Source organism: Nycticebus coucang, chromosome 11 (genome assembly GCF_027406575.1).
Source record: "Nycticebus coucang isolate mNycCou1 chromosome 11, mNycCou1.pri, whole genome shotgun sequence".
Lineage (NCBI taxonomy): Eukaryota > Metazoa > Chordata > Mammalia > Primates > Lorisidae > Nycticebus > Nycticebus coucang.
Genome location: NC_069790.1, coordinates 100,580,700 through 100,599,618, shown reverse-complemented (window position 1 = coordinate 100,599,618; position 18,919 = coordinate 100,580,700). Strand labels below are relative to the sequence as shown.

The 18,919-nt window shown below is 46.3% G+C and overlaps 1 protein-coding gene across 2 annotated transcripts in view; it reads right to left on the bottom strand.

Annotated features, from left to right (window-relative positions):
* The window catches only part of STRIP2 (striatin interacting protein 2), a 47,232-nt gene that overhangs the window by 12,594 nt on the left and 15,719 nt on the right, over positions 1-18,919 (bottom strand). For both annotated transcript variants that reach the window (XM_053553607.1, XM_053553608.1), the window contains exons 9-18: positions 17,719-17,922; positions 15,865-16,100; positions 15,568-15,633; positions 14,825-14,888; positions 13,758-13,829; positions 11,317-11,391; positions 10,549-10,646; positions 9,978-10,104; positions 6,947-7,047; positions 2,678-2,744 (exon numbers count right to left, since the gene is read on the bottom strand). In XM_053553607.1, the coding sequence (XP_053409582.1) occupies positions 2,678-2,744; positions 6,947-7,047; positions 9,978-10,104; positions 10,549-10,646; positions 11,317-11,391; positions 13,758-13,829; positions 14,825-14,888; positions 15,568-15,633; positions 15,865-16,100; positions 17,719-17,922 (1,110 nt within the window). The remainder of the gene's footprint in view (positions 1-2,677; positions 2,745-6,946; positions 7,048-9,977; positions 10,105-10,548; positions 10,647-11,316; positions 11,392-13,757; positions 13,830-14,824; positions 14,889-15,567; positions 15,634-15,864; positions 16,101-17,718; positions 17,923-18,919) is intronic.

Here is an 18,919-nt window from a genome sequence, read left to right as displayed (position 1 = left end):
TTCCTTCTGGGTAGATGCCCAGTAATGGGATTGCAGGATCAAATGGGAGGTCTAGCTTGAGTGCTTTGAGGTTTCTCCATACTTCCTTCCAGAAAGGTTGTACTAGTTTGCAGTCCCACCAGCAGTGTAAAAGTGTTCCCTTCTCTCCACATCCACGCCAGCATCTGCAGTTTTGAGATTTTGTGATGTGGGCCATTCTCACTGGGGTTAGATGGTATCTCAGGGTGGTTTTGATTTGCATTTCTCTAATATATAGGGATGATGAACATTTTTTCATGTTTGTTAGCCATCTTTTAAAAATTACTTAATAATTTCACTTGCCTAGATCTAAAAGTAAATGCCAAATATTTCTTTGTAAATGCCAAGTTATGTGGAGGAAACTGCTAGTTACTGAAGCTCATGATGGGGTTCAGGGATGCACTTGTAAGTTCAAACAAAAAAGAAGGCCTGTGGCTACTAAATGAAACCACCAGGTGCCACTATTGCTTCACGGAGTAAAATAAAATAACTTCTTTTTTAAATTAAGAATAGATAAAGGCTTTCACTTTTGGATAGTAATAAGTCTTCTTAGATAACATAATAATCATTTTAATAATTTTATGTCCATATCTCAAAAAGTCAATTGGAAGAGATGTGAAAGAATAGTTCCCATCAATTTCTATATAAGAACAAATGGGGTTGAAGTAAGAAAACAGAACACATCATATCAAGAAATAGATTTCAGGGCGGCGCCTGTGGCTCAGTGAGCAGGGCGCCGGCCCCATATACTGAGGGTGGCGGGTTCAAACCCAGCCCCGGCCAAACTGCAACAACAAAAAAAATAGCCGGGCGTTGTGGCGGGCGCCTGTAGTCCCAGCTACTCGGGAGGCTGAGGCAGGAGAATCGCCTAAGCCCAGGAGTTGGAGGTTGCTGTGAGCTGTGTGACGCCACCGCACTCTACCCGAGGGCGATAAAGTGAGACTCTGTCTCTACAAAAAAAAAAAAGAAATAGATTTCAGGGCTTGGCACCCATAACTCAGTGGTTAGGGCGCCGGCCACATACACTAGGGCTGGCCTGGGCCAGCTAACACAACAATGACAACTGCAACAATAAAATAGCTGGGCACTGTGGCGGGCGCCTGTAGTCCCAGCAACTTGGGAGGCTGAGGCAAGAGAATCGCTTGAGCCCAGGAGTTTGAGGTTGCTATGAGCTGTGATGCCACAGCACTCTACCGAGGGTGACATAGTAAAACTCTGTCTCAAAAAAAAAAAAAAAAAATAGATTCAGGCCATAAAAACTGGCTCTATGTTCTGAAATACCCTTCTAACACTAAAATTTTAATGCTGCTGTGTGCCACTGTTTCTGTGAAAAATGTGTTCTTCATTCCAACTCTGAATTGTAGGGATGCATGTCTCTCCTGTGACTGCTACTTTCATCTGTCAGGTCTTGGCAGTTATTTAACCTTTCCAGCTATAAAACAGTACTGCCATTAAAAATTGAATAGCATCATGTACATAAACAGGGTTATACAATCAATTACTTCTCTGTGTGAGTACAAAGCTTCCAACTTCTTTGGCTGCTGAAACCATATTTAAATAAGACAGGGAATCTCTGTCCCAGTGGTAAAAAAGGGATGCTAGATTTAGTGTGTCAGGATGGTCTTTGGACCCATGGCTAATTCAGGGTCTGTCATCTACGAGCAGACCCTGGCAAGTCACTTTATCCACTGGGCACTTAGGTTTCTCATCTTTGAAAGAAGGAGGTTGGATCAAAAGGCTCTTAAACTCCTCCAACCAAGAACCCTATGATTCTGTAAAACCTTTACCACAGATAGTATCACTCTATTTTTGCATAATACACTACTCTGAAAACATTTTACAGAAATTAAAGTTGGGGGACAAGGGTTGTAGCACCCACCACTCAGTCATTTAGCACCTACTGAGCTCTTCAATGCACCAGACAGGGCGCTAGACTCTGTGAATACAAAATGGTGATACTAGTTCTTTTGTCAAAGAGTTTGCAGTCAAATTGAGAAACCAATACAAATAAATAATTACAATGCAACAGAGTGGAGGTATGGGCTGTGTTATGTTTAAGGAGCTGTGACAATAAATGCTGAAGTAGACAGCTCATCCTCCATATGCAGCTGAGAGGCCCATTTCATGGAATTCAGAATAACCCTGAGGGACTTTCCCGATTTGCACAGAGCTATCACATTCGTAAGATGAGAACATTTCTGGGCTATCCTTCTGTGGCTATCTCTACTTTTGCCTCAGAGAGACTCAGGCAAGATATTTTCTGAAGTACATACTTCTGGGTTTTATAACCTACATGAAAATAAGAAGTGAATTGCCTGTAGCACAGTAGAAAGGGGGCGGGTAATTGTGCAGAGCAGAAAAGATTCTTCTGCCAGTTAGCATAGATTTCAGTCCCATCATCTTTCTAAATTTCCTCTCCTCAGTGTTTTTCACTAGCCCTTTCCCCTTTTCTGCAAAATGCTATGCTCGGCTTTTCCAAATCTTTCTCGACTGGGTCAGCAACTCTAAACCCCTCCTGCCTCTGTGCTCCTGCCATACGCCTTCATTCATCTGAGACTTCCAAACCAGGGCATTAGCGGGCTGGAGAGGAAATGAAAGAGCAAATGCCAACCTCTGCCACCCAGCAATTTCAAAGGCCACCAAATCCCCATCTGCTTACCAGGCTCTCAGTAGTAAGCTCCGGCAAATCCTGGATGGTACAGCAAGGGTAATCAAGAACCGAGATGCTGCAAGATGTAGAGGTAAGGACAGGCTTTAGGTAAATGGCAACGGCAGGAAAATGGCTGTATCTGAACAGGGCAGGAATAATTTCTCTCCAGTAGGCCCCATCCATGTCCCAAATTGCTTAGTGACCTCAGCTGAAATTGACTCCAGTCTCCTCTCCTCACAGTCATGAGAGGAACCCACCCAGCAGATGCAAAAGAGAGCAGAAAGAGAGCCTCTTTTCTTAGCTCTCTTTGCTTCGTTAAAGGAATACATAAATTTGAATGCACATGTTTCTGCATTTAAGTGTACATGTGACTAGAGGTGCTCCCAGGGATGCTGCCCACACACATTCTACTTAATAACCATGTGAGGATGTGGGGACATAACAAAGACCGCCAGAGCTCTGAGGAATGGTCATGGAAGCCACTTTTGAAGGAAGGCTGAGATAGAGGCAGCTTCCTGCAGCAAAACCAACCTAGTAGCTTAAGAATGGTAATAGCGGGCGGCGCCTGTGGCTCAAAGGAGTAGGGCGCCGGCCCCATATGCCAGAGGTGGTGGGTTCAAACCCAGCCCCGGCCAAAAAAAAAAAAAAAAAAAAAAGAATGGTAATAGATGGTAATAGCATCTGCCCCCAAAGCCAACAGTGGAGGACTACAAGGTAGCTGCAGGCTCTGTGGAAAGCCCAGGGAAGGGGCATGACTGGGGTGTGGGGTGGAGAAGGCACTGCATGATGACAGGGACACAGTCATGCAACAAATGACACTTCTCTCTTTTCTCTTCTCCATCTTCATGGATACAATACAGAATTTGGACCAGTGAATCTCCAGAGCTCCTTCTGGTCCTGACATTCCATGAGGTTTTAAACACCAGTCTACCTGAACTAGTGCAATTGGAAATGTACAAAGGACGTTGGTATAGCAGGGGCCATGAAGACCAACGTAGGGTTCCACGGACCTATCACTACATTTTGAAAGTCAAAACTTCTATACAAGGAAAAAGGCAATGATTCATTTGGCTACAAATGTTTACCTTTGTCCAAGAAATGCAGACAAAGATAATCTAGGGGACCAGGGTGGGAGAGGCAAGGGGTCAGCTTGGCAGGGCCGTGGGTCCACCTGTAATATTGCTTATTACTTTGATTCACTCAATTGGAGTCTCCCAAGGTTGTCAGTTCTATACTGCCCTCCCCACCCCACGAATAAATATTCTTGTCTGGCTCATCCGCCTATCTACCCATCTCCCACTGACAAAGCCCCATGGCAAAGTAGGTGCTGGCAACCCGGAAATGGGGTAGGATATCGAAGATGGATTTGTTCCAATCTCTCAGTGAACTGAATTCTCTCTTGGTCGGGGGTGGGAGGGGCATAAAATAAATTTACAAGTATCTAGAATATCTATGTAGATTGTAAGAGCCATGAGGAAACCAGGCCAACCTTAGCAAAAGGTATAGTTCATCACTAGCACTCTTCCAACTCCAGCTTGAACCCAGTGGACACCTATTGGATTGTCTGCCCCTCCCCTTCCAGGCCCATGGGTGCCACATGAGCATTCAGTTTCTGTACTCTACTCCCCAGAGGTCCTCCCCCATGGGTGGACCTCTAACCAGGGAATCTGAAAAGGGGAGCCAATCTAACTTCTGCGGTAACACCACGGCAAGTTTAGCTCGTGTGGGCATACTTCACCAAGCAACCGGAGATGTAAATGAAGCAGACTGACAAATTTGTCAGGGAGAGAGGAAACCAGAGTGGAAGGACAGAGGCCTGGCATCTGTCATGCACACAGAGCTGGGAGACTTCCTGAGTTCCCCACACTACCAGCCAACCTGAGGTCCATGCATTGCTATCCTGGGTTCTTCAAGATAACACGTCTCATTTCCTTCTAACAAATTCTCATTTGTGTGGCTCTAGTCCAGCTGGTTTTGGTTACCTCTAACCAAGAGTGTTGACTGATACACACAGGTGCCTGTGTGCAGCTGTGGCTCTGACACAGTCCAACCCACACTTTCATTTTCACTGGTAACCCAACTAGCAGGTCTTAAGGGCTTTTTTTAAGGGGATCAGTGCACAGGTCCCCACATGGTTAGGAAAAAATCTATTCTCCAATGCTTCTCCCAAAAGCTAAATTATTTAAAGCACTCTCACATATACTAATCTTTTTTTTTTTTTTTTTTGTAGAGACAGAGTCTCACTTTATGGCCCTTGGTAGAGTGCCGTGGCCTCACACAGCTCACAGCAACCTCCAACTCCTGGGCCTAAGTGATTCTCCTGCCTCAGCCTCCCGAGTAGCTGGGACTACAGGCGCCCGCCACAACGCCCGGCTATTTTTTGGTTGCAGTTTGGCCGGGGCCGGGTTTGAACCCGCCACCCTCGGTATATGGGGCCAGCGCCTTACTGACTGAGCCACAGGCGCCGCCCTACTAATCTTAATTAACGTTTATAAAAGTTCTATGACACAGAGAAGATATTCTCATTTTAAAGATAAAAATACCATGGGTCAGAGAAACAAAATGTCTTGCTTGAGATTACACGGCTAACAAATGGAGATCCAGGCCAGGAATCCAGGTGTCCTAACTAGGTTCCATGAGGTGGGATGGGTGTTTTAAACTACAGATAGGTAGGCTTCCTCTCCATGGTGGAATTTCAGGCAGTACGGACAGACCAGTATAGCAACAGCTCCCAGCTCTGCCCTCTCCAGCCACCCCAGCTATGAGCTCAGCCCTCTTGTTCATACTTTATGAGCTCTGTCTCTTCTGAGCAACATGTTCCCAGTTCTCAGGAAAGTAGCAGACTAAGGAACAAGGATCTGCTCTTCAATCCCTTATATCCTGCTTGGTGAATGAGTAGAGAATAATCCAAGTTCACGGAGAAGCCCGTGTTCTGATCCTGCTTCTTACACTGACTTAAGGTCTCACTAGCATGCTATCTTTGAGCAAGTCTATTAGCTCTCTGAATTTGTGTCCTAATTTGTAAAATGAGAATAAAACTTGTAGTAATTCTTAGCATTGCTGAGGAGATTAAATGAAATTATGAGGCCAGGTTTGGTGGCTCACACTACCTCAGTGTTTTGGGAGGCCAAGGTGGGAGTGGAAGGATCACTTGAGGCCAGGAGTTCCAGACAAGGGTGGGCAATATAGGGAGACCCCGTCTCTACAAAATACAATTTTTTTTTTTTTTTTTTTTAGAGACAGAGTCTCACTTTATCACCCTCGGTAGAGTGCCATGGCATCACACAGCTCATAGCAACCTCCAACTCCTGGGCTTAAGCAATTCTCTTGCCTCAGCCTCCCGAGTAGCTGGGACTACAGGCGCCCGCCACAACGCCCAGCTATTTTTTGGTTGCAGTTCAGCCGGGGCTGGGTTTGAACCCGCCACCCTCGGTATATGGGGCCAGTGCCTTACCAACTGAGCCACAGGCGCCGCCCTACAATTTTTTTTTTTAAGAGATAGGGTCTCATTCTTGCTCAGGCTGGTTTCAAACTCCTGAGTTCCAGCGACCTTTCTGCCTCAGCCTCCCAAAACACTAGCATTACAGGCATGAGCCACTGCAAAAAAATTTAAAAGAAAAATTAACTGGGTGTGGTGACATGTATCTATAGTTCCAGCTAGTTGGGAGGCTCAGGTGACAGGGTCACTTGAGCCTATGTGTTTTAAGCTACAGTGACCTATAATTGCACCACTGCACCCCAGCCAGAGTGAAAGAGTGAGGCTGAGTCTAAAATGAATAAGAAAAAAAAATGAATGAATGAATGAGAAAATACCTTATATTTTTGAACTATAAATTGATCTACCAAGTAAGGGTTTATAATTTACCTCCAGTTAAAAGTTTTGTGTAACACATTACAATTTACCAAGCACTATAATCACTCCTAGTTATAATCTATACTAAGATCAGGGCTGGCCAGAAAAGCACGCTGTTTCACAAAAAGCATCTCCTGGATCCTCTGCCATAAGGCTAAAATTTCATCATTGCAGTTCTATTTCTTTAAATTATGACATTTTTCCATTTTTTAAACTATTAAAATATAAATAGGTCTGTGAAGAGGCCAAGCCATACACCCCATCAGCTAACACGTCAAGGAAATTGAATTTAAGAGTGACAGCTCTATGACACGAGGGACTTGGGATCCCAGGAGAACTGAAAGGCTCAGAGATGATGTAATCTTCTCACCACCCCTTCCCCACCCAAATAGCCCCCTTGAGATAAATCTGTCCAGAGTGCATACCTGTTTTTGGCAGTGATGTATGACAAGATATTTTGATTGAAGAACTTCAGGATCAAGGGGATGCAGTTGGCAAATACCAAATGTTGCGATACATATTCAAACTGAATTAAAAGATTAAAGCAGAAAGGAATACTTATTGGGGGAAGAATAGAAGGTAAGCATGAAAAAAAAGAGGGCAGTGTAAATCTAATATCCATCCATTCTTCAGAGTATCTGCTATCCACTGTGTTATCAGTCTTCCTGTCTGGGAAATGGGGAGATTCATCTTCAGCCCGCCCCTCCTATATGGAGGGGAATAGTCTGCAGTATGTGTTGTAAACTCCTGACTAAAAGCATAAAACAAATAAGCCAGGAAGAAAATCTCACTCCAATAGATAGAAAGAATTACTGTGAAATTTCTTTCTAAGCCCAACAGGAAAGGAAGGCTCCCTGAGGGAATGGTTTTCCATACCAAACCTCTGGCTCACACTGTTTCAGCTGTGATTGATATAACAGGGACAGGTGCAGCTGACTCCTGGCAACGTCACTCAGTCAGCAAGGGGAAGGCCTATAGTAACCACATGAACCACTAGAATGTGGGCTGCAGCTCAAGTCTGTCTGGTACACCATATTATCTCCAGTACTTAGAATATCAGTATGTATTTTAATGAATGAATGAATAAGAGTCTTTTAGCCAACAGACATTACACTGAGAAGTCTGAGATGTCTTTGGTGGGCTAAAAACCGGAACGTGGGAGCTCTAGTTTGCTCTCTGGAATCTGGAGGGGTTTGTACACAGGATGACCTAGGGAGGACAGGTGGCCACAAGAGCAGGGCCATAAGCTTAGGTTATCCACAATACACTGAGGAGCACCAAACATAAAACCTGGTATGCTGGGACAGTACAGAAAAGTGGTTGAAGAGCAGAGAATTGTGTTTTAAATCCCCAGCTCTTCTTGATCACCACAAAGTAGCCAAGGCAGCAAGTGAGGCTACCCCATGTCCCTAGGTATGTGGCTAGAGGAGGCAAGTCAGCTTTCACCAAGACAATGTCTCTCTTCTGCTCATTAATTTCTTCCTGGAAGTTGATCCAGGGTACTTTCCCAAGCCCCAGAGAGAAGTCAATACATACCTACTGTCAACTGATGGGATACCTTTTTGAGTTTGAGATGTGCCTGCAGCCCTATCAGGATTCACTGACACACTGGCAAGGTCCATCAAACCACCCATCTTTCTGGCTATCAACAGTACACTGCCCACCAAGAGAAGCAGCAGCAAACACGTTGACAGCTCTCTGTTCTCTTTCCACCAGAAACACTAGTCCCTACCCACCCCTCCTCCCAGCCCTGCGGCTCCTTAGCCAACACCGACAGAGGTGGGAGCACCCAGAACACCCTAACAGACCCAACGATGTCTCTGAATGTACTAACGTGTTCAGTGCTGTGTGTGGAAACTAAACAAACTAACAAACTGAATGCACCCAAGTGAAGAAACGCTTTGATTGTTAGTGCCACAAATACAGCCTTTGCAAGAGTCCTCCTACACTCTGAGGACCTTCTCTTCTACCAGCAAGCTTGATTTGACTTCTCAGGAAGAAGATGGGATGGAAGCTCTGGGCAGAAGTGAGAAGCCTTCCTCCCCGGGGTCTCACCATAGACCGGAAGCATCTTTCACTGGCCCCATCTTGGCAAAGCCCACAGAACCAATTCCAGACTCCTTAGTATGGCAAAAAATGCTTTTGTGGGAAAGCGGGTTTTTTGTTTCCTTTTTTTCGAGACAGAGTCTTACTATGTTGCCCTCGGCAGAGTGCCATGGCATGGTAGCTCACAGCAACTTCCAACTCTTGGGCTTAAGCAATTCTCTTGCCTCAACCTCCCGAGAAGCTGAGACTACAGGCACCCACCACAACATCTGGCTATTTATTGTAGTTGTCGTTGTTTGGCAGGCCTGGGCTGGGTTCGAACCTGCCAGCTCTGGTATATGTGGCTGGCGCCCTAGCCTCTGAGCTACAGATGCCGAGCCGGAAAGCAGGTTCTTAACTTTTCTTAGCTTCAGTTTTCTCCTCTATAAAACAGGCATTAGATTAGAGACTACCTCCTAGAGTTGGGAAAATTAAAGGAAGCTCCACCCAAGCTTAACAGGGTGCCAGGCACATTATGGACACTCAATAATCGTGTGCTAGTATACCTAAGTCTGCTCCCTGCCACCCACTCCAGGCCAAGCCCATCTTCCGTACCCCTGGTGGACTCCAGCAACCTTTAATTATTGTTTCCAAAGTACTTTCCTCTCTCCCCTCTAGACTTCTGCGTATCAGCTTTTCTGCTTTTCTGTCTTCTTTCTCTGACAACTCCCATATCCTGGCTAACATCTGTTCCTTTTTCCTTTTTCTTTTTTTTAATGTCACGTTAATGTGAGGGTACAAACAACCAGGTCACAATATTTGAATTTGTTAGGTCCCCCTAACATCTGCTTCTTTAGGATTCAGGTTAGAAGTTACAATGTACCTCTTCTCTACCCCAAGTTGGATTAGGGGTTTCCATAGCAGCCACTGCTTATCTGTATCACAGCACTTATCACTCTATAATTGGCTATTTATATATTTGTATCCTTTATAAGACTTCAAGGCTCTTAAGAGCCAGCATTGTGCCTTATTCAGAATGATATCTCAAATGTCAGAAAGTGCTTGATATTTAGAAAAGAATGGTCAACATGCCTTTCCTCCATATTGGTGAAACGTTTGAATTCTATTTTGCACTGTTTCAAAACAGGCTGGGCACAGTACCAAGAAGTTAGAGATGCCCAAGATTCCTACCCACCACCCTGGAATAACATACAAAGGACACAGACATCTGTACCTTTCTAGGACAGGTTCCCACCATCCACCCCAAAGCCCTACCTAAGCACAAGCAACAGGTAGCTGGATCCCATGAGTGAGGGCAAAGAAAAGGCTGAAAGTTGTTTACCAGCACTGCAAGGCCCTTTGCTTCCCTCTCTGGGAGACAGGGCCAAGAAAACACCCAAGACCTGTGCAGAAGCATTCCTGGATGCTCACCTGGTAAATATGGTTAAGTTTGAAGTGTTTGAGGAGTAGCAGGAGCAGGGCAGAGATACTTTTTACAATGATCTCCTTATGCCTGTTCACATCGATGCCCAGCTTCATGCTCTGGAGAACAGTGACACTACAATGGAAAGACGAGTCATCAGTGGAGAGGGTGGCCTTAGAGGATAGGCCTACAAGGACCCCTGTTACAATATATACAGAGAGCTGGGATGTGGGAAACTTGAACTTCTGTGCTAGGGAAACCTCTAAGAGTTCCCAATTATGAGCCTTCATGGAGTAAGCTCCACTGATAGGTTTCTGTCTCTCCTCTTTGGCAAGCTTGTCCCTTGGCATCGTCCACTCAGACACCTGGGCAGCCAGTCACTGGCACTGCCATTACCTTCTAGACCCTTAGTTCTGAGCACAGCAGAGAGCCCTGTGGGAGAAAGGGGGTGCTGGTGGGGGAGGGGAGGTCTCTCTGGAGACAATCCCTGTAAGTGTTAAGAAGGTGGGGAGGGGGGTACAGAGGCCTTGCAGACAAGACAGCTAGTATGGCAGCAGCCGCCCCAGCGGAAGCACTCACGGCATCTCCTCAGGCAGGACGTCTGCCAGGATATTGATGGAGTCTGTCTTAGTCTTGGAGGTGGGGGCTGCAGCCAGCAGAATCTTAAGCAGAGCGATCTGGGGAGTAGAAAAGGAGGAAATCCACCAGTGTCCATCCTACTCAGCAAGGGAGTGATTCCTCAGTCCCTCAACAGACCGATGAAAAGTGTTGTTACAGTCTTTCTCTAATTTCTTCCCTAAATGACCAAATCTTCCCAGCACACAGGGCAGACAGGTGCCCAGCCCTGAGAAGCCTGCCTATGAGGCTGAGGAGGGAGCTGTGTGGCGTTCACTCAGAGGCTGCTCTGCTTCCACACTGCTCTTTCTAAAGGGGAAGATGGAAGGAGCAGAGGAGAGACAGTGCGTAAAACTGAGGTAGGAAGTATAAGCCCAACTTCTTTCACTCTTTTTCTTCCTCTAAACCAAACTGTTGGCATCTTTCACAGCCCCATTCTGAGGCTGTCTAGGGCATGACAGATAGCAGCAGATCTCAGAAGAATTATGGTGCTTATCTAAGAGGATGGTCCCCAATGAACCTTTTCTATCCCTGCCAAAGAAGGACTATGGAGAACAGCATCCTCAGAGAAGCCCCGAGGAAAGCTCAGAATTCTCATGTGTTAGAGAACACCTTGCCAAAGGGGCAAAGGCTCAGGAAACAAGCACTAATGTTGGAAAGTGCAGCTCAAGGTTTCTTTCAACTGCCTGTTCCTTGCAGGAAAGGGTGGCTCTGGCCTGGCCACCTCCTTACCATATACTGCGGGAGGCTGTACAGCAGGCCCTGGTAGAGGACTTCACACGGCGTCTCTGGTACCACCTCTTCTCCCTGTGGCAGGAGACACACAGTTTGTCTGGGCCACGTTCCAGGCCACCAAAGGCTACATTTTCTTGGTTGTGAGGGGTGGCATGAAAAGAGCACTTAGCTGGATAGATCTAGGTTCCTGGCCTAGCTATGTTAATGACTCACTGTATGACCTTGGATAATCACCTTTCTTCTCTGAGACCTAGTTTCCTATTTAATTGGATCAGCGGGATGGTCTGGATGACATGGACAACCTCTTAGGGTCCAGGACACTAGAACAGACACTCCATACAGAGGCACTTCCCATGGTGTCAATCTGAGGCCAACTGAGAGCTCTAGAATGAATGCTCTGTCCTTTTGATGACCACAGCTAAACCTTTTATCAGAGTGGAAAGGCAGGGTCCTCGGGCCATTGTCATCTTTGACCAGTGCAGTCTCCCTCCTCCCCCAAAGTCCCTCTATTACAGGTACTTTGTATCACATGTCAGTGTCACAACACCCTGAGGCAGGGAAGAATAACCAAGCCCCCTCCATCCCACACAACTCAGTTTCTGTGTAAATGGACACAGGTCTTAAGTGGGCATTCAGCAGAGCCTGGCAATCCTGGCATGCTTGCCTTCCTGTTCTCCGAAAGGCCTATTTCATACCCTCCCTCTCCTCAAACAAACCCCCTTGCCCTATGACCCCTAAACAGCTACTGATCCTGCCTCATGATTCATGGAGAAAACAGAAGCAATCAGACAGCACACTCCCATCTGCCTGACGCCGATCTACCGAAGACTCTCTGCCTTCCTTGACATGAGGGATGAACCCTCCACCCTCTGTGCGTCCAACAACAGCCAGTCTTCCCCTTGTGCTCAGGATTCCACGCCCATTCACTCTGGGAAATGTGTCAGTCCTGCACTTATTCCCCTCTCCTGGATCATTTAAGACTAAAACATACTCTAGTATCTCTCAGCTATAAAACACCCTCCCTTGACCCTATATCCCATTTCTGCTATTCCTTTCAATATACCCTAACTAGGCTTTCAGCCCAATTACTTACTTCACTGGGGGTTGGTCTTCTCAAGGTCTCTTCATGTTGCCAAATCCTGTGGGCACCTCAGTTCTTATCGCATGCCAGCTCTCAGCAGAATTTGACCCAGCAGATCACTTCTTTCTTTTTGAAAGACTTCCTTTTCTTAGCATTTGTGGTACCACAATCTCCTGGCTTTCCTGCCACCTCACTGAGTACTTTTCTTACTCTTTTTTTTTTTTCCAGCTCCTCTCCTGACTCACCCCTCTTTCACTGGACCAGTGTGCCTAGGGCTTGGTCCTGGGTTCTGTCCTCTCCTCTGTCTCTACTCTCTCCCTGGGTTATCTCTGCCAGCTCTATGGCTTTTAAATACTGTCACGTTTATTTCTCAAAGAACTCTACATCCAGATATCTACTGATAATTGCCTGCAGCCCCACATGGGTCTTTAAAATGCGCATCTAAACTTAGTGGGACCAAAACGGAACTCTTGACACTCCTCCCCATCTTGGCAAATGGGAATTATTCTTTACTGTTTTGTCCCTCTCCATCCAACTGAACTGCCAGTCTTGTCAGCTATTCCTCTAAAATATAAAGCAAATTCATCTACTTTCCCCTATCTTCACAAATACTACCCCATTCCAGGTAAGCATAATTTTTACCTATTTCAAAGATGTTCTAATCTCCCTGCTTCCACTCTTTCCTGGTCCAATCTTTATGCAGCAGCCCATGTTTTAAAAACATAAACCTGTCATCACTTCCCTGCTTAAAATCTCCAAAGGCTTCCTTTTGTAGTGTGAATAAACTTCAAGCTCCCTACCTTTGCTTACAGGTCCTCTGTAAAGTGGCCCTGGGCCACCTCTCTGGGACCCCAGCCCTTTCCCCTGTGCACCAGCCATCCTGGCCTTCTTTTATTCCCTCTGACACTCTGGGAGTGAGGGGTGGTATGCTCTCTCCCCTTACTAAGGATCTACCCCTGAAGACTGAGAGTTCACTCTGGTCACTTTAGGCTCGTCAGAATCTCATGGACGGGCCTGGGTAACGCGGCAGAGAGAATGTGGCCTCTCCACTTGGAACACTCTTTCCCATGATATTCCTGTGGTGGGTCCTGGGACCTCAGAGCTTGGTTACCTTGACTGCCCGATTTCAAGTCGTCTATGGATGACCATATCATCCTATTTAAACTTCCTTTGTTGTATCTACCATGCTCTGATAGTCCTGTTTACTTATTTCTTTTTTCTATCAGGAAAGCAGGGGCCTTGTCTTGCTTGGGACAGAGTAAGAGCCCAGTAAGCTGAATGAGCACATGCACACGCGCTCTGTGACACACACAGACTTCCTGCTGCCCTCCTCCTGTGCAGGGCCCTCTTGGCTCACCAAAGACATGGGGCACTTCTCCATCTCCTCCTCATTCTTGATCTGCACATCTGCGATGGAGATATACTTGTGCTGGTGAAGATAAAAAAGGCATCACCAAGGGCTGAGGACCTCAATCACGTGTGTACCAGTCTCTTACTTAATTTCTCCAAAGACAAGGAAATGTTCTGCTTATGGTCTGTCACTCTAACTAGACAAGAACTTTTTTTTTTTTTTTTGAGACGAGTCTCACTTTGTAGCCCTTGGTAGAGTGCCGTGGCATCACAGCTCACAACCTCAAACTGTTGGGCTCAAGTGATTCTCTTGCTTCAGCCTCCCAAATAGGTGAGACTATAGATACCCACCACAAAAGCCAGCTATTTTTAGAGATGAAGTCTTGCTTTGGCTCAGGCTGGTCTCCAACCTGAGTTTAGGCAATCCGCTCACCTCGGTCTCCCAGAATTACAGGTGTGAGCCACTGTGCCCAGCCTTAGATATGAACTCTTTGAAGGTAGGAGTCTTAGTCACCTCTGCATCAGTGGCAGTGGTCAAAGTGCTTCACACACAGTGTTTCTATTTATTCTTTTTCCATATTTATCAACAAGCAGCAAATACATAAGCATTTACCTTTACCAAAGGGCAAGGGGAAGCCAGACCCAGCCCTGCCCCTGGGCCACTGCCTGGAGAGTTTTGATGCATGTGCGTGTATGCATGGAGTGATGACTCCATACTCTTTGTGCTCACACACACAATGGATGTAGAGCAGACTCCTACTCAATCCTGGGCCTTTGGAAGTTAGTGGCCTATGGGCAAAGGGCAGTGAAAGGAAAGGACACAAGGTGGGTGGGAGAGAAAGATGGGAGAAGGAATGAGAGGAAGAAAGGAGAATTGTTTCACTGATCTGAATGTAGGAAACTGGGTAAAATAAGGAGAGACCTCATTTTTAGGATTCAGCCAAAGACCTACAAGGGAGATTCAGGTCCCGAAAGTATCTGGTATAAGAGCCTCACTGTGTATTCAGGACCCTGGTAATCCCCCTTGCCTTGTTGGCTTCCTAGCCCTGAAGACTGATAGCACACTCTAGTTACCTGCTTCAGAGTCTTCACACTCTCATGGATGGGCCTGGGTAATCCAACTAAGGTATCTGTGTCCCTGTGAAAGTCCAGACACACCAGATTATCAGCTTCAAAAGTGCAGAGAACTACTGGTACCTCCTGGAGTCACATGGACTACTCTAGCACACTGGACCTTCCTCTGCAAGCTCCCAGGTCCCCCATCATTGGTTCAGGACGCAAAAAGAACTATGGTACATAGAAATGTTTCTGGAAATTAGGAGATTTATACAGTCTCTTGGGGACTCTCTTGGTGTGGAAGTGGTATATTCCTACTTACAAGGGCTGATAGCTCAACAACACTTTCGACATGAAAGCCCAATGAAAAAGCCTTCTCTCTTTTGGAGAGGCCAGTGGGAAGGATTCACGAGGGTGGGGAAGACTAGATCTGTTCTGATCATGTTTCTTCTTCACAGAATTTTGCATTAGAACAGAAAGGCCCCTAAGAACCATCTAATCCACAACTCTCGTGAGGAAATTAAGGACCAAAAAGGAAATGACTTAAGATCCTGTACCTAGTTAAGAACACAAAAGTTCTTTGAGGAAAGTGGAAGAAAACTAAGGGAAAAAATTCATAGAAAGAACCCAAAGAGAGTTGCCCACGGCCTGGAGACTCTAGGTTCATTATGATTACCAGGCAACAGCCCTCATTGCAAGCCGCCTGCTCCTCCGCCCCCAGGAACCACTCTATAGATGGTTCTGACCATCTAGACACTTACTGCCCCAGGGTGAATCCGATGAACTTGTTCCTGCTCATTTCCAAGAAGTGTTCGATGTCCTTCTGTCTGAGAGGATGGTGGACAGACCAATCCCAGAGAAGGGGGGGAAAAGAAAACCTTGAGAGAGAGAACTTTTCTGGGCTCCTCTCTCTAATTTGAAAACTGGAGCAGTGGGGGAAGACAGAAATAAACAAAGGAAACTTCAAACCCAGGTGTTCTGACTGCCAGACCAGACCACCTGGAGCCTTTGGTGACTGAAACCCCAAACTGCAGGGCCCCTGCTGCGTTCAAACCTACCTGACCTTTGGGGCCCAAGGCAGGCCCTTGGGAAAGGCCACCCGCTCAGCAGAGAGGTGTGCCTGTGAGGGTGGAGGTGGCACCAGAGGGTCCTGCTCCAGCAGATCTAACTCTCCATCCAAGGCCCGTTCCCCATCACCAGCAGACTCCTCTTCCTCCTCTGGGGCTGGCTCCTCAGTTTTAAAGAGATCCCTTTCATTGTAGATGTCCAGGCTGTCCTGCTTAGTGAGGAGTTGCTGCAGGGAGAGGAGGTGAACAGAGATTTCACTCCGGGCATCTAGCCTTGTCTGAGGCCGCCCCCTACCCCCGAGCTTCCAGACTTCAGGAACCAGAGAGTTGGAAGCCAGCCCTTGTGAGAACATCCCATTCCCTACTTCACCCTATGGCGCCCATCAGGCCCAATACCAGGACAAGAAGTTCTTGGGCAACCATGCCAACCAGGGAACAGAGCATAGATAATCCCAAAGTCGTAGTTACTTAGCTTTCAGACAGCACTGATGCCTTTTTTTTTCTTTTTTTGCCAGCACTTTCCTTCCTAATTATGTTCTGTTTAGGTGAACATTCAATTTGTTTGCCTTCTGTGAGCACACACCAGCTGGCTGACTGAGGAAGAGGAGGACAGAAGCTTGCTGCCAGGCAGAGGGAAGTGAGTTTGGAATTTTAAATCGTGTCACAGAAAGAAAAAAATATTGGATAGAAATAGGCCAAAAAGTTAACAGTGACTGCATCTGGTTGTTAAGATTGTGGGTGATTTTTCTTTTCTCTCTTCATCACATTTTTATATTTGGTCCAAATTTCTACAATGAGTAAGCATTACTTTATAAAATTAAAAAAAAAAAAGGTTAAAAAAATCACATTGCAGATAATGTAGACTGGATTACTGAGCACAACTATCTGGCCCTGTTGATGAACTGAAGTAGGTCACGCAGGCGAATTCTGGGGAGGGTGGAAAGGGCTCAGTGTAACTTGTAATTCTGACTTTTCAGGACCGCAGACTGTAGTCATGTGCAACATAACAATGCTTTGGCCAACAACAGACTGCATAAATGATGGTACAATCACGAGATTTTTTTTTTTTTTGCAGTTTTTGGCCAGGGCTGGGTTTGAACCTGCCACCCCCAGCATATGGGGCTGGTGCCCTACTCCTTTGAGCCACAGGCGCCACCCTTAATACTGTATTTTTTCCGTGCCTTTTCTAGAGTTAGATACACAAATACCCTTGGGTTACAGTTGCATATAGTATTTAGTACAGTTTCCTACTGCAGTTTGCAGCCTAGGAGCAGCAGGCTATATGCCTAGGTGTGCAGCAGGCTATATACCATCTGATCTATCTAGGTACACTCTATGATGTTCACACAGTAATGAAATCATATAATGACACAAATCTCAGAATGTATTCCTGTTATTAAGTGACATGTGACTATACACCCAAAACCCTAACCAGGCATCTCTCACATGTTAAGACTTTGGTTCCAGGGCCAGACAAGAGTGTGTCTGGCTCAGGGTAAATTTTCTTGCTGCCACAAAGTGCCTTCCCCCAGACACATGGATTTTCAGGTGCCCTGGGTCCTACCCCCTAACTATTGTTTAGAATGCTAAGGAACTCCAGGCACTGAGGTCTATGCCAATGACCTTGGAGCAAGACATGGCTATATGGTGTGATATCATCAGCATATCATACCTTGGGGCCTGGCAAGGCTGGAAACAGAGGCCAAAGCATAGACTTTCAGGTTGTTAACAGAGCCAACCTGGGGCACGTCATTTACTACCCTTTGCTACTACACCCAGAAGAGCTTAAAATCATGATTTTTGGCTAGTCAATGTCACACCACCAATGTCTACTTTAGATCATACCCTTCGAGAACCACGGCGGCCTCGCAGCTTGGAGGGTGGTGGTGCCAGCTGAGACTCCCCCAGGTCGAGAGTGTAAGAGGGTGGGGAGGCAGCACGCATGCTCTTCACCACCTGGATACTGTCTTCAGCCAGTGGAGGCAGGCCCAACTCTGCCCGCTTCTGTATTTTGAGAGCCTGCAAATGCTCAAATCCACCAAGGGTAAACTAAAGAAGAAATAGGAAAGGGGCAGAGAAGAGAGAGGAAGGAAAGAAAGTCAGAAAGAGCAAAGTCAGGGAAACACAGATGAAAGAAAGCACCACCACCGCCAGTCCCCTCAGACCTTGTCCTTAATAAAGAAATCGTAAATGTAGCTACCAGCCCCAGTATGAGGAACCCAGGGGTCAAGGTAAAGCATTATTTACTGACCCAGGCAGGGGAACATCACCAGAAGTTAGGGAAGGGATTCCTGAGGGCCTCTGCTGAAAAAAACAGGAAATTATCCCCCTTTTTAAGAAGCACATCCAGATGCTATAAATGCCAGAGTCACTCAATTGCCTCTGCAGTCAAGAGGCAGTTCCCCCTATGAAGTGTGCCTGGAGGGTATAGTGTTTAGCTAGCTCTGTGGGATGGGAACCAGAGATGAAGGATCACATTGAATAATTAGTATCAAAACGGTAACCACATACTTACAAGGACTTCATTTTTTTTTTTGAGACAGCCTCAAGCTGTTGCCCTAGGTAGGGTGCCACGGCATTACGGTTCACAGCAACCTGTAACTCCTGGGCTCAAGCGATTCTCCTGCCTCAGCCTCCTAAGTGGCTGGGACTACAGGTGTCCACCACAATGCCCGGCTACTTTTTGGTTATAGTTGTCACTGTTGTTTGACAGGCCCGGGCTGGATTCAAGCCCACCAGCTCTGGTGTATGTGGCTGGCGCCTTAGCTGCTTGAGTTACAGGTGCTGAGCCAATTTCTTTTTTTTTTTTTTTTAAAGCAAATCTTCTATTTATCTGGAAGAAGGCCAGACACTAACCTCAACATTTTATAGCTAGAGAAGCTGAAGCATAGAGAGTTGCCCAAAGTTTCTCAGATCAGAAGAGCCCAGATTTCCCAACTTCCAGCCAATTTTCTTTCAACTGAACACTGGCTCTATCTGTGGAATATGCCACTGGCACCCCAACCCATGGAGTGGTATCTCCCATCCATTCACTAGAAAGGGGAAA